The sequence below is a fragment of the Ictidomys tridecemlineatus genome, chromosome 2, assembly GCF_052094955.1.
Source record: "Ictidomys tridecemlineatus isolate mIctTri1 chromosome 2, mIctTri1.hap1, whole genome shotgun sequence".
NCBI classification, from domain to species: Eukaryota; Metazoa; Chordata; class Mammalia; order Rodentia; family Sciuridae; genus Ictidomys; species Ictidomys tridecemlineatus.
Genome location: NC_135478.1, coordinates 217,694,681 through 217,708,448, shown reverse-complemented (window position 1 = coordinate 217,708,448; position 13,768 = coordinate 217,694,681). Strand labels below are relative to the sequence as shown.

Below are 13,768 nucleotides of genomic sequence, written 5' to 3'. Positions count from 1 at the left end.
GCCCTGTCTCTAAATGAAATATAAAAAAGGGCTGAGGATGTGACTTGATGATTAAGCACTCCTGGATTTAATCCCTAGTATGAAAAAAAGGAGGGGGGAGGAAGGAAAGAAAATAAAGCATCAATAGGTTCAGCAGTGAACTTCACTGTGCAATTAGATGTAGCAGCAATCTTTTTTTTTTTTTTAAAGAGAGAGTGAGCGAGGAGAGAGAGAGAATTTTTTAATATTTATTTTTCAGTTCTTGGCAGACACAACATCTTTGTTGGTATGTGGTGCTGAGGATCGAACCCGGGTCGCATGCATACCAGGCGAGAGCGCTACCACTTGAGCCACATCTCCAGCCCCTAAGCAATCTTACTATGTGGCTACAAGTTTTTGGGCTTCCTTTTCTCGATTATTTATTTATTTATTTTGTGTGTGTGTGCTGGGAATTGAACCCAGCAGCACTTCACCACTGAGCCACATTCTCAGCCCTTTTTTGAGACAGGGTCTCATCAAGTTGCTTAGGGCCTCAACAAGTTGCCTGGCTTTGTACTTGACATCCTCCTGCCTCAGCCTCCTGAGCTACTGGGATTACAGGTGTGCACCACTGCACCTGGCTCAACTTATTTTTTTTTAAATATTTATTTTTTAGTTGTGGTTGCACACAATACCTCTATTTATATATGGTGCTGAGGATTGAACCCAGGGCCTCGCACATGCTAGGTGAATGCTCTACCACTGAGCCACAACCCCAGCCCCAATTTATTTTGGGGGATACAAATAGCTTTTGGGTATGTTTGCTAAGAAAACTGCTCAATTCAGAAGACAATTGTGTTTTGTAATTGTTATAGTGTCTTCTCTATTTTTTGCCTTATTTTCATAAGCTGGGAAAACAGAGATATTAGACTGTTTAAAGCTGAACACCCTGTGGCTTTATTTGTAATGCCAAAACTATTTAAAACTTATTTTATTGGTGTATAATCTTTTATGATCTAAAAAATAAATAAGTGTGTGTGTGTGTGTGTGTGTGTGTGTGTGTGTGTCTTGGGAGTATTGGGGATTTCACACATGCTAGGCAGTTGCTCTACCACTGAGCTACATCCCCAGCAACTATATTTTTTAATCAGATTACCCTTAATATACATTATGCTTCAGATCTAATAAATCAAGATTCCAGCAGGAAAGGGCACTAGAAATTTTTAATTGTATGTATTTTACTCCTCACTCCACCTCTCCCCTGCCCAGATTTCTTTTTTTTTTAATTGAATAAAGTTAAAATTTTAATTGAGATATAATGCACATAAAATTCTTCTTCTTCTTTTTTTTTTTTTTTTGGTACCAGGGATTGAATTCAGGGGGACTGGATCACTGAGCCATATCCCCAGCCATATTTTGTATTTTTTTTTTAGAGACAGGGTCTCACTGAGTTGCTTAGCGCCTTACTTTTGCTGAGGCTGGCTTTGAACTCGCCATCCTCCTGCCTTAGCCTCCTGAGCCGCTGGGATTACAGCTAAAATTCTCCATTTTAAAGTGTAGAAATCCAGTAGTTTGTAGTGTATTTACTGTATTGTGCAACTGTCAATATCTAACTTGAGTATCCTCCAAAGCAACCCTTACCTGTTAGCATTCAAGGTCTCTCTGCCTCCCTTTCCCCTGGAAACCTCACTACCTTCTGTCTCTGAGTTTGCCTCTGGACATTTCATAGGAGTGGAACCATAGCATGGTCTTTTGTGTCTGCTACCTTGGCTTGTATGGTTCCTCTGTGTTGTTGTGTGAAATAGTACTTTTATCTGTTTTCAGGGCTGATTCCATTGTGTGGATAGATCACTATTGTTTATCCATTGGTCAATAGGTCAACATTTCCTCATTTCATTGTTTATTTAAATCACTTTTTGTTTTAGGATTTGGAAAATTTTTCTCGTTATTTTCTTCCCCTGTGGCTTAAACATGTCCAGATTTACTTTTTCTAGTCTCTAGCCCAGTGATGTCCAAATTTCTTTTTGTAGGTGACTTGAACAGCAAAACTTCTGTAAACCGTGTACAGCATACATGAACTCCTTTATTGTAGTCACCATTAAACCCCAACAGAGAATGTTCTTACTGTTGGTGTGATCTTAGAGGCATCCTATTTAATTCATAATGAATAATTAAAGCCAGAATAAATATGAACAATGCTGTATTGTAAGTAGACTCACTGGGCGAGGCTGAGCTTTGGACCTAGAGTAGCCACCTCTCTGGTCTGCTTGCACTGAAGGCCACGTTGGCTTCAACAACCTGCTGTTTCCACAGTGTCTATGCTGGATTCCCCCAATGGCAGTGGAGGAAAGTGGCAGGCAGGCAAACTGGCTGGGGCAGCACCCTTCCCCAGATGCTACTTGATTTTCTTTCCTTCAGATACCTGCGGGTCTGCAGCCCCTTGGTGAATACTGCTCTCAGGAAAAGATCTGGTATCAGTCACTTGCTATATGTGGGGAAGCTCTTTATATCTGTTCAAAAATCTTCATCATTGGACACCTGTAATCCCGGCGACTCAGGAGACTGAGGCAGGAGAGTTGCAAATTTGAGGCCAGCCTCAACAATTTAGTGAGGCCCTGAATCTACTTAGTGAGACCCTGTCTCAAAATTTAAAAAGGTCTGGGGATGTGGCCCAGTGATTAAGTGCCCTGAGTTCAATCCCTGGTATAAAAATTCAAAACAAAACTTCATCTATTTCAGAGAAGTATTTGACATTTTATGACTTGAAGTCACTTTTAGAAAGAAAAATAGCAGGGGCTAGGGTTATGGCTCAGAGGTAGAATGCTCGCTTAGCATATGCGAGGCCCTGGGTTCGATCCTCTCAGCACCACATTATAAAAATAAAGGTATTGTGTCCAACTACAACTAAAAAATAAATATTAAAAAAAAAAAGGAAAGAGGGGCTGGGGATGTGGCTCAAGCGGTAGCGCGCTCACCTGGCATGCGTGTGGCCCGGGTTCGATCCTCAGCACCACGTACAAACAAAGATGTTGTGTCCGCCAAATACTAAAATAAATAAATAAGGAAAGAAAGAAAATTGCATATTGAGAGATCAGACTGGAACTTTAAGCCAAGTGGGTAACACTTTAAGGAACTGTAAAATAATAATTTTTTTCCTCTTTAAATCTAACAGTGGCAGTCTGTAGCAATTAAGTTTTCCATGAGCTTTTGAAACGGGGACAGAAGCATTTCATATGAGATTTCCATCTCCCTCTTTTTCTCCATCAGTGTTAAAGGTAATTAGGGGAAGGCTCTCCCCCTTCTTAACCTCACCTAAGCCCTCTAATAAATGTGATGTCAAGGCTCAAAAAGAACCTTTGAGTCAAGAAAAGATTTTACAGGGTTCACTTTAGCAAGAAGATATAGGATTAGATTAGGACTTGACTAATAAATAGGCTATAAATGTTAGAATTTTTAAGATATTTAACATTTTTCTCCAGTTTTTAAGACAGTTTTAAAGAAATGTTCAAACATACAAAAATATATGAGCTCTTATATACCCATCCTCTAACTTCAAAGTTTTTTGTAACATTTTAAGTCTAATTAAAATTATTAGTAATAATTAAGCCCATCTGGCTAATAGGAAGTTCTGTTTTTATGGAAATCGATTGAGTGGGAAAATATGTGATTAGCATTCATTCATTCATTCATTCTCCCCCTTGGTAAGCATTCTGAATCACAAAGCCAGATTGTCTAGGAATAAATAAAGAATGCTGGGTAGTGCAAACATCTTCTAAAACATTTTTTTTTTTTGAACTGGGGATTGAACCCAAAGGTGCTTTACCACTGAGACATATCCCCAGCCCTTTTTAATTTTATTTATTTATTTATTTTTGGGTGGGGGCGGTGCCAGAGATTGAATTCAGGGCACTGGGCCACTAAGCCACATCCCCAGCCCTATTATTTTTAAAAAAATTACTTATTTTATTCATTTTAGTTGTTGATGGACCTTTATTTTTTATTTATTTGTGGTACTGAGAATCGAATCCAGTGTCTCACACATTCAAGGCAAGCGCTCTACCACTGAGCCACAACCCCAGCCCCTTGTATTTTTTTTAATTTAGAGACAGGGTCTTACCAAGTTACTTAGCGCCTTGCTATTGCTGAGGCTGGCTTTGAACTCTCGATCTTCCTGCCTCAGCCTCCTGAGCCACTGGAATTACAGGTGGGCGCCACCATGCCCGACTATTTTTCTTTTTCTATTTTGAGGCAGGGTCTTCCTAAATTGCTGAGGCTGGTCTTGAATTTGTAACCCTCCTGCCTTCTGAATCTCTGGGATTACAGGCCTGTGTCACTGCTCCTGGCTAAGACTTTTGATTTACCATATTTAATATTCCAGACCAGCCTCCAGACAGTTTGTTTTGGTACATAAAAGAAGTGCCTAAGAATTTTCATGTCTGCCAGGGTTTCCAGGTTAATGGAACAGATCCCTAGTGGACTCTACTTTGAGAAATGGCTCCATCATCTAGACTATAAATGATCGTAATGTTTGTAGCAGTAGTTTAAGTCACAGAGCAAATTAGGCTAGGTTTGTCACCTAATTAATGGTTGTCAATCATCAGAGGCAAAAAAGGAAAAGTCAAATTTTAATGGAAGCAGCTTCTTCCATAGCTCTGGATTCACAGGTGTTGGTATACTGATTGCTGAGTGTGCAAGGGCTTCTGTGCCCTCCTGACTTCCAGCCTCTGAAATCCACTTGAACTTGCTCTCAGAAAATAGCATCAGTTGTTTGTCAGGAGCCTGTGGTTTTAGTACTAGAAGTTATTACTACCCGATGGGAAGCTAGTTCATTCAGCACCATGTGTTTGGAGGTTAAGTGCTTCTTGTGGTCTTAATCTTGAAGTTCATATGTGGTTCTCTGTGCATTTAGACAGTGAGCTTTCTTTTGGAAAAGCTCTGCTTCCTGAGATGAGTAGAGAAACTGTTCCCTTGGAGGGAGATGAGAACCTGGTTATAGCCTGATGGTGACCCAAGCACAGTCCTGGTACTCTCCCAGAGAACAGAGGCTCAGCCTTACTCATCTTTGAGTTCCCAGAGCACTGTGTACACATAGCCTGGCCCTAGTCATGATGCTGGTGATGAGGGTGTCAGCTTGAAGGAAGAGGGTAGGTGGAAAGTCCTCACTCACATGGAACAGAGCTTGGTCTGTGTGGAGCCAGAGTGCAGCCCATGGAGAGCAAGGAGCAGGGGTGTAGAGTGGCTGCTCCCTTGCTGTCCCATGTGGCCCTCTGCCAGAAGAGGACAAAAGGGCACTGTCTGTGGGCCCACTACATTGGGAGGCTCCAGAAGTCTCATCTATGCCAAGCATTATGAGAGGGACAGAGAGTTCCTTCCTGTCCCTGAAAGGCCTTTCAGGGCTCTCCTGCATCATAGGATGGGTGAGCCCTAGAGCCTGGCTTCTTCCAAGAACTGGGCTTAGTTACAACACAGATCTATTCCAGAATGTACGATGCTCCAGAGTTTCTGAGTAAGGGGACATCTGAACTCATGGGCAGGCCATAGCTTCATCCCCTCTCCAAACCCATCCAATTTGGTAAAGCTGACTGTCCCAGTCCTAGTTGTTCAGCTCAGGGCTCCCTGCCTCCTGTTTTCTAGTGTACAGCCCATGTTCACTTATTTCTTTGTCTTTTCCTCTCTGACCTTCCCAAGAGTTATGTGCAGGTCTTAAAGCTCCACCCTTTGATTTCTTGGAGGCAGAGGTGGCCAGGCCAGAACATTGGGCAGCTACTTTGTCACCTGATATGTATGCCAGCATGGGAGAGGGTAGAAGTCTTGGAAACTTGAAAAAGGAATTGGGAGAGGGATTCCCTGGAAGTTTCCTGGAAAAGGAACATGAGTCCCCAGTCTCTCAGTGCTCCTTGGACTGTAGTCAAGAAGGTAGCTCCTGTCCATCAGGAGAGACTGGCTCTGAGGTATTTGTGCTTTCCAGAAACTCATAACTCATCTTACTGCCTTTCTCTGGTGGATGTCATCTTTCTCGCCACCTCTATCGGAGTAATGTCTACCTGTGTTGGAGTCAAGAGACTTGCTGTAGAAATCAGCAAGTCAGTTACTTGAGTTTATTTAGTGTAAGACACCTCTTCTTTGGCTTCCACTTGGTCTTTTTTTTATTTTTAGGATTGCTAAGATGACCTCCTAGTTTTCCTTGGACAAGACAGATGACTAGTGACCAGGGGTTTCTCCTTCTTGGTTGAGAGCTGCTGGGAGACACTCTCCTGGTGGGACTCCATGGACAAGGCGGGTGTGGGTTTACATGAACCATCAGGCCAGAAGAGTAGAGTAGCCCAGTGGAGAGATTTCCATTTTGGTGTGGGCTTTATTTATACTCTTCTTTGGGGACTGTTAGCTCATCACAGTGGTTCTTAGCACCTAGTTGTGTTATATTTAAATTTGGCTTTCTAAGGTTCCAGTCATCCCACAGGTTTCACTTTCCATGGTTTTAGTCACCCACCCGGTCAACCATGGTCCCAAAATCTAGTAAGTGCAGTGAGATATTTTGAGAGAGAGACGGTATTCATATAAATTTTATTATAACATATTGTTCTCTTTTATTATTAGTTATTGTTTGTAATATCTCACTGTGCCTAATTTTAAATTAAACTTTATGTAGGTAAAAGAAAAAACTGTTTACATAGAGTTCTCTAGTAACTGTAGTTTTAGGCATCAACTGGGGGTTTTAGAACATATCCCCCTTGGATATGGGGAGGCTACTATGTTTTCCTAAATTTGTTGATGACATTGGCTAAAAGATGCATATAAGGAGGTTGGTAGGGGATCTGAGACTGGGTAGTCTCAACATTGTTTCTCCTGGGGTGGGAATTTTGAACGGCACATGCCTCTTGTCCCCACTCCTGGGTGGAATCTGTCAGGGATAAATAGTGTGGAGTGTGGGCCAGAGATCTGCTTCCCTGGGAGGGTGGCCTGGCTGGCAGGGCTCACTGAGTGTGCATCCCTGTTCCCCCAGGCCACCTGGAGCTCCTCTCATTGCTGACATGATGACAGTGTGCAGGCCAGCCAAGGGCAGCCAGAGCCAGACTGCAAACCTGAGCTACAGATTGGCTGACAAGTAAGAACCACCATCTCACACCCCCCCAACTGAGAGCTTGCTCTTGGTCTCCTTCCTTTTTCCACCACCTTTCCTCCTCACTGACCCCGCTTCCTTGAGCTGAGTAGGTTCAGTTAAATCCAAAGAGCGCTTCTGACAAACCATGCTGTGTTCCTTCTCAGAGTCCAGCTAGGGCCTCAGTGACTGACAAGTCACTCCAGGTGAGCCTCCCATAAATCATCTCCCTGCACTGCACTCAAGACTCAGACCAGGGGCTGGGATTCTGGCTCAAGGGTAGAGCGCTTGCCTAGCATGCATGAGGCACTGGGTTCGATTCTCAGCACCACATACAAATAAATAAATAAGACTCAGACCCAAGCCAAGTGGTCAAGAGAAGTCTGACTGGTGCCCGGTATGTTGTGGTGACTTCAGAACATGACACTTCAGGCCAGGGGTTATTTTTCTGAGTACTAGGATGTGGAAGTATTTCACTTATCTTTGAACCCTAAATCTTTGCAGCTGTGTCTTCCCCATCTTATATCAGCATATTGGTTTCCTACTCCCAGAGCTTTTTCTCTGATACTCTGGCACATTCTGCAAAGCATTTGGCAATCACTGAGCTGGTCACAGCTTGCACCACAGACCCAAGCCCATTTGGGGATAGCAGAATCCTGAAAACAGGAACTCTAGAAACTCTTTTTTTTTTTTTTTTTTTTTTTTTTTTAAGATAGAGTGAGAGAGGAGAGAGAAAGAGAATTTTTTTTTAATATTTATTTTTTAGTTCTTGGCGGACACAACATCTTTCTTTGTATGTGGTGCTGAGGATCGAACCCGGGCCGCATGCATGCCAGGTGAGCGCGCTACCGCTTGAGCCACATACCCAGCCCTCTAGAAACTCTTTTGAGTGTAACAACCACATGAAAAAGGCACTGTCTTTAGGGACACTTGAAATGGTTTCATCACCTTTGCCTGCTTTGCTTGAGCTTAATAAATTCAAAGAGCGCTTCTGACAAACCATGCTGTGTTCCTTCTCAGAGTCCAGCAAGGGCCTCAGTGACTGACAAGTCACTCCAGGTGTTTGGGATCTTATATAACAAATAGAATGATTATAATGATACAGTTGCCACTATTGATATCAAGATTTATAATGTCTACTGTACTCTGGGGACATTGTATATTAACTTAGCCATTCATTTATTCATTCATTGACTGAATACATATTTACTGATTGCCTGCTATGTACCAGGAACAGTAAACAAGATCAGTTTGGCCTCTGAAGTCAGAAAGTTCCAATCTAGAGAAAGGAGATAGGATTCTTTTTTTTTTTTTTTTTTTTTTTTTTGGTACTCTGGGGGTTGAACCCAGGGGCACTTAACCACTGAGCCACATTCCTGGTCCTTTTTATATTTTATTTTGAGACAGGGTTTTACTAAGTTGCTTAGGGTCTCGTTAGGTTGCTGGGGCAGTCTTTGAACTTTTCTTTCTTTCTTTTTCTTTTTTTTGTAATATATTTTTAAAAAATGTTTTCTAGTTGTAGACGTACACATTACCTTTCCTTTATTTATTTATTTTTATGTGGTGCTGAGGATTGAACCCAGTGCTCACATGTGCTAGGCAAGCATATTACCCCTGAGCTACAACCCCAGCCCAAGGCTTGGAACTTTTAAACCTCCTGCCTCCCAAGGTGCTAGGATTACAGGCTTGTACCACTATGCCCTGCAGAACTCTATTTTAAGAATAAAAAAAAATGGAGCAAAACTGAAACCTAAATTCTACTGACTATAAAACCCATGTATTTATCTACTGTTCAATATTGCTCAGTAGCACATGATGGTTATATATTCTATCATCACTTGTCGCCAAGCATGCACTAACCCTAATTGTGTTTTTGTGTGTCTGTCCTCTCATTACATCTTGCTTCTGGCATCATTAGAGCAGGGATTCTGCCTTTTGAGCTCTCAGTAAAATAGCAATGGTCTGATTGTGATTCTAAAATCTGAATTCATGTTAATGTCATTAGTGTTGACAGGACAATTTAAAATGTTTTTCTCTTTTGTAAGCACTCTGTTATGAATACTAATTGTTTATTTAAATAAGGAATTCTGCTTTCATATCCATGGAAAATGTGTTTGCATTTTCACAAGTTTCTAATTTATGCTGTGTAACCAAGAACACCAGCATAATTTATATGCCAGTATCTCCATTGAGGGACAAGTTTTTACATAAACAACTGTTAGTCTTTGGAATGAACAGTTATAGTAACAGCCTGTATGAAACTGCTGACTATTCATCCCTTACTGTGAAACTTCATGGAGTCTCAGGATCCCTATACAGTCAGATTTATGTATATTTAGAAAATGTGCCATGAGGCTGGTCCATGAATGTTCACTAATTTCAGCATTTCTAAGATCACTGTGTTTGGTTTTGTAACCTTTGCTGGTGGAAGAATGTTTTGTATTTCAAAACACATATATTCTGAGATGAGTTTAAAAATGTTTTTCTTTCAAAATATTTTCTAGCATCTTCATGGCACTATCTAATCTCCTCAAATCACACTTGGAGGTTTATATCCCCATGTGTATGACTAGGGGATAGTCAATGTCTGCCATTGTGGAGATGTTCATTCTTCTGCTCTGCCCACTACAGAGCCATTAGCTGCACGGGGCTACTGAGAGTACTTGACTTGTGGCTGATGCAACTAAGGGACAGAATTTAATTTAATTGGCTTTAAGTTTAAATATCCACATGTGGCTAGTGGCGAGTATACTGGACAGTGCATTTCTAGGCCATGTGTAAAATTCAGATCTGCCTATTTATGCAGACATTCGTTTAAGTAGCAGATATTTATTGGCTACCTGCTGTACCAGTGTTGTTTTAGGTACCAGGGGAGCAGCAGTAGCAAAAACAGGCCTAAACAACAAAGCATTTTCACTGCCCTTGGTGAAAGTTCACCCCAGTAGTGCTCACAGTCTATAGGGGGCTCATTCCAAGTACACCCAACTCATCATGGCTTTACCCACTCAACTCAGGATAGTTATCAAGCCCGGAATTAGCAAAGCTTTGTGACTTATTATTCAATTTTTGGGTACTTGGGAATGGAACAGGGGCACTTAACCACTGAGCCATATCCCCAGTCATTTTATTTTTATTTCTATTTTTTTGGGTATCGATTGAACTCAGGGGCGCTCATGAGCCACATCCCTAGCCTTGTTTTATATTTTATTTAGAGACAGGGTCACTGAGTTTCTTAGTACCTTGCCTTTTACTGAGGCTGGCTTTCAACTTGCTGTCCTCCTGCCTCAGCCTCCCGAGCCACTGGTATTACAGGCATGTGCCACCGTGCCTGGCAGTCCTTTTATTTTTTATTTTGAGATGGGAGGGTGGAGAGGTGGGTCCCTAAGTTACTGAGGGTCTTACTAAGTTGCTATGGCTGGCCTTGAACTTGTGATCCTCCTGCCTTACACTCCTGTGGTGCTGTGATCACAAGGTGTGCACCACTATACCTGGCCTCTTTCAGTTTTTAAATAGTAATTGTAAAGAATAAGAAAGCAAGGATGGGGCTGGGGATGTGACTTGCCTGGCATGTGTGCGGCCTGGGTTCGATTCTCAGTATCACATACAAAAAAAGATGTTGTGTCCGCCGAAAACTAAAAAATAAATAAATAAATAAATATTTTTAAAAAATGTAAAGAAAGAAAGCGAGGATGGGCTGGGGCTCAGTGGTAGAGCGCTTGCCTAGCATGTGCAAGGCACTGGGTTTGATCCTCAGCACCACATTAAAAATAAATAAATTTTAAAAATGTCTATCAACAACTAAAAAAAACATTTTAAAAAAAGCAAGGAAAACTTGGACTATATAATCTTTTCCTCATGAAATTGTTCTAGGGGCTAGGAGTGGCTCAATGGTAGAGCACTTGCCTGGTTTGTGTGAGACCCTGGATTCAGTGGTCAACATCACAAAATAAGTAAATGAAAGAGAAAGGAAAGAAGGAAGGAAGAAAAGGAGGGAGGAAGGGAATTGAGGAGGGAGAGAGAAAGAGAAAGAAAGAGTTACTTGTTATTTGTCAGGGAAAAAAAATAACAGCCCCACCATTTATTGTATACTCATAACACACTAGATATTTTATGTGGACTGGCTCATTAAATGTTTATAGCCACCTCATTAGGTGCATGTTATTATAGTCTCCATTTTACAGGTGAGGAAACTGAAGTTTAGCCGACTTAAATTTAAGTTGCCCATGGTTAGTGGTTGAATTAAGATTCAAATCCAAGTCTGTCCGACTCCAGAACCCAATTGCTGCCTTTTATTCCACCATGCTGTCTGTCCAAGAGAACATGAAAGTAATTGTTTTTAAATGATGACCTCAACGTTTATGGTTTACAACTAGCATGTAACTAAGTTCTAGTCAGTCTCCATGATCAGCCAGGCACAATTAAGAATCCCTCACCCCGTGTTTGTCTTTCTGACTCAGGGTCAAGGTGGAAGGTCCAACGATTGGGGAAGCCCCTCTAAGGCAACTCTTTCAATCCTACATTCCTTCCCCCAAGACTGATCGAGAGTCGCCCTTCAGAAGGAACCCCCTGGAAAGCCTAAATAACCTCATGCTGGAGGCAAGAATGGACATGTTCAGCTCAAACATGATCATCAGTGGCCCAGCTGTAGACCTTGGCCCCAACGAAGCCAGCAGGGCTGGGAGGAAGCAGCTAGGTGGTGTCCAGAACCTGCGCCCTTGCACCCGAGCTGGAGCCCGGCACAAGGCTTTTAGCATAAAGGACAAGATATCTGAGTGGGAAGGCAAAAAGGAGTTGCCCACTGCAGCACCCAGCAGGCTAGTGGATGAGCAAGAGGATTACGGGCCGTCCTGCATGTTGGAGAGAGGTAGCAGCGAGGTCGTGAGAACTCGGGTCGCAGAGGGTAAGAATGGAATGAGGCCCGAAACAGAGAGCCTGGAAAGTGAGAGGTGGAGAGGGGCAGTGAACGTTGGGGGTCCGGACATAGAGAGGAGGCCAGACCTTGGCCATCTCGAAGGGGAACCAGAGGCCTGTGGGAACAGAGGCCGGGAGCCGAGGCTCTGGAAGCCACACTTCCAGAATGACCACCTCTCGGTGCTGAAGCAGGTCAAGAAACTGGAGCAGGCATTGAAGGACGGGTCAGCGGGCTTGGATCCCCAGTTGCCGGGAACATGCTATTCCCCACACTGCCTGCCTCACAAGGCAGAGGAGGAGCCCCAGCCTCCTGAGAACCACCGGGGTGGCGTAGAAGCTGACCGCAGGGGCCACCACTTGGATCTAGAGGACAGGGAGCCCACCTCTGAGGCTACAGAGGGGTCCCCTACAAAGCCCTTCATCAACCCCCTGCCCAAACCCCGGAGAACGTTCAAACATGCCGGAGAGGAAGACAAGGATGGGAATCCAGGCACTGGCTTCAGGAAAGAGAAAAGAAACCTGCCTCCCCTGCCTTCCCTGCCTCCCCCACCGCTGCCCTCGTCCCCGCCTCCTGCCTCTGTGAACAGAAGGCTCTGGACCGGAAGGCAGAGACCCAGTGCTGACCACAGGTAGGTGCTGTCTGGCTGGTGCCCCTTTTTGTGACTGTGCTGTAGCTTAGATCCCATCCCAGCTGCCTGTTCTCAGCCTAATTATGTCACATTAAGTTGAGGGATCTCACTTGGAGTTATTGGAAACTGTTCATAGCATAAGGTAGTTTGGTGATTTACCTGGAAATGTGGTTACCATGCATGTTCTGTTTCTTCTCTTCTCTCTTTTTTAAAAAAGAGTATTTACTTTTAAAAATTACCTTTCAAATGTGATAAAGTCTTATAATTGGTCAGTGACTAAGAGTTAAGAGAAGAATTTGTTTGAAATTTGCAGTCTTCTAACTGGTAGTACCTGGTATCTACTTGGATCTTCCAACTCTCTTTCATGTTTTTTCTTGGAGTGGGCTTGGGAAGCACATTGTCTGGGGCTACTTTGGCCTCTTGTTTACCTTTGTAACCTTGAACAAGTTACTTCTTGAAGCCTTATTTTCCTCATTTATATATACAGATGCATCATATGATAATATGAAAATGACATTAAATAATAAAGTATGTTAATGCTTAAAAGTAAAATCTGTTCTTTGGAAACAATTTCTTTCCTGCTTTGAAACATAATCTGGGGTCCATTTCTAATTGATTTGATACCCACTAACCTAGAAATCAGGTTTAGAGCAGAACTTCTCAAAACAGTTATCTGTACTTACTGTCCTTACTTCTTTGCCTTCTGCCTTTTCCTCACCCACTCCTCTTGGGCTTTGGCCCTTCATCCTGAAGCTGTTCTTGCCCAAGGCCACTGGCAACTTCCATCTTGGTAAGTCCAATTTGCGAATTCTCTGATCTTTTCTTAATTGACCCCTCTTGGTATTTGAGGACTTGCGCCATCTTGAATCACTGTCTTCACTTGGCTTCTGAGTCAGCCACTTCCCTGCTGACCGGGAAGTCCTCTTCTCTGGCTTCTCTCCTTCTACAAGTCAGGATAGCACTCCTTCTCTTAAGCCCCCTCACTCCAAACCAGGAGCACACTAGGATCAGACTTCTCTCCTTCATCTCCCTCCACCCTTTAAGTGATCTCATCCAATTCCATCACTTTAATGTCAATTACATGCTTAAGATTCCCAAATTTAGATCTCAAGCCCTGACTCCTCTCAGCTTCAGGTTTGTGTAGTCATCTTATGCTTGGGTCTACATTTGG

The 13,768-nt window shown here is 42.8% G+C and overlaps 1 protein-coding gene across 12 annotated transcripts in view; it reads left to right on the top strand.

The window, feature by feature from the left end:
- The window catches only part of Dennd2a (DENN domain containing 2A), a 93,153-nt gene that overhangs the window by 22,313 nt on the left and 57,072 nt on the right, over nt 1-13,768 (top strand). For 8 of the 12 annotated variants that reach the window (XR_013435452.1, XM_078040652.1, XM_078040655.1 and 5 more), the window contains exons 2-3: nt 6,962-7,063; nt 11,515-12,597. The exons of 1 other annotated variant lie outside the window; for it this stretch is intronic. Coding sequence is in view for 10 of the 11 variants with exons in the window: in XM_078040652.1 (XP_077896778.1) it covers nt 6,990-7,063; nt 11,515-12,597 (1,157 nt within the window). In the remaining variant the exon portion in view is untranslated. Of the gene's footprint in view, nt 1-3,139; nt 3,234-6,961; nt 7,064-11,514; nt 12,598-13,768 lie in introns of those variants that run through there. 3 more of the 12 variants (XM_078040653.1, XM_078040654.1, XM_078040649.1) reach the window with 2 other exon arrangements.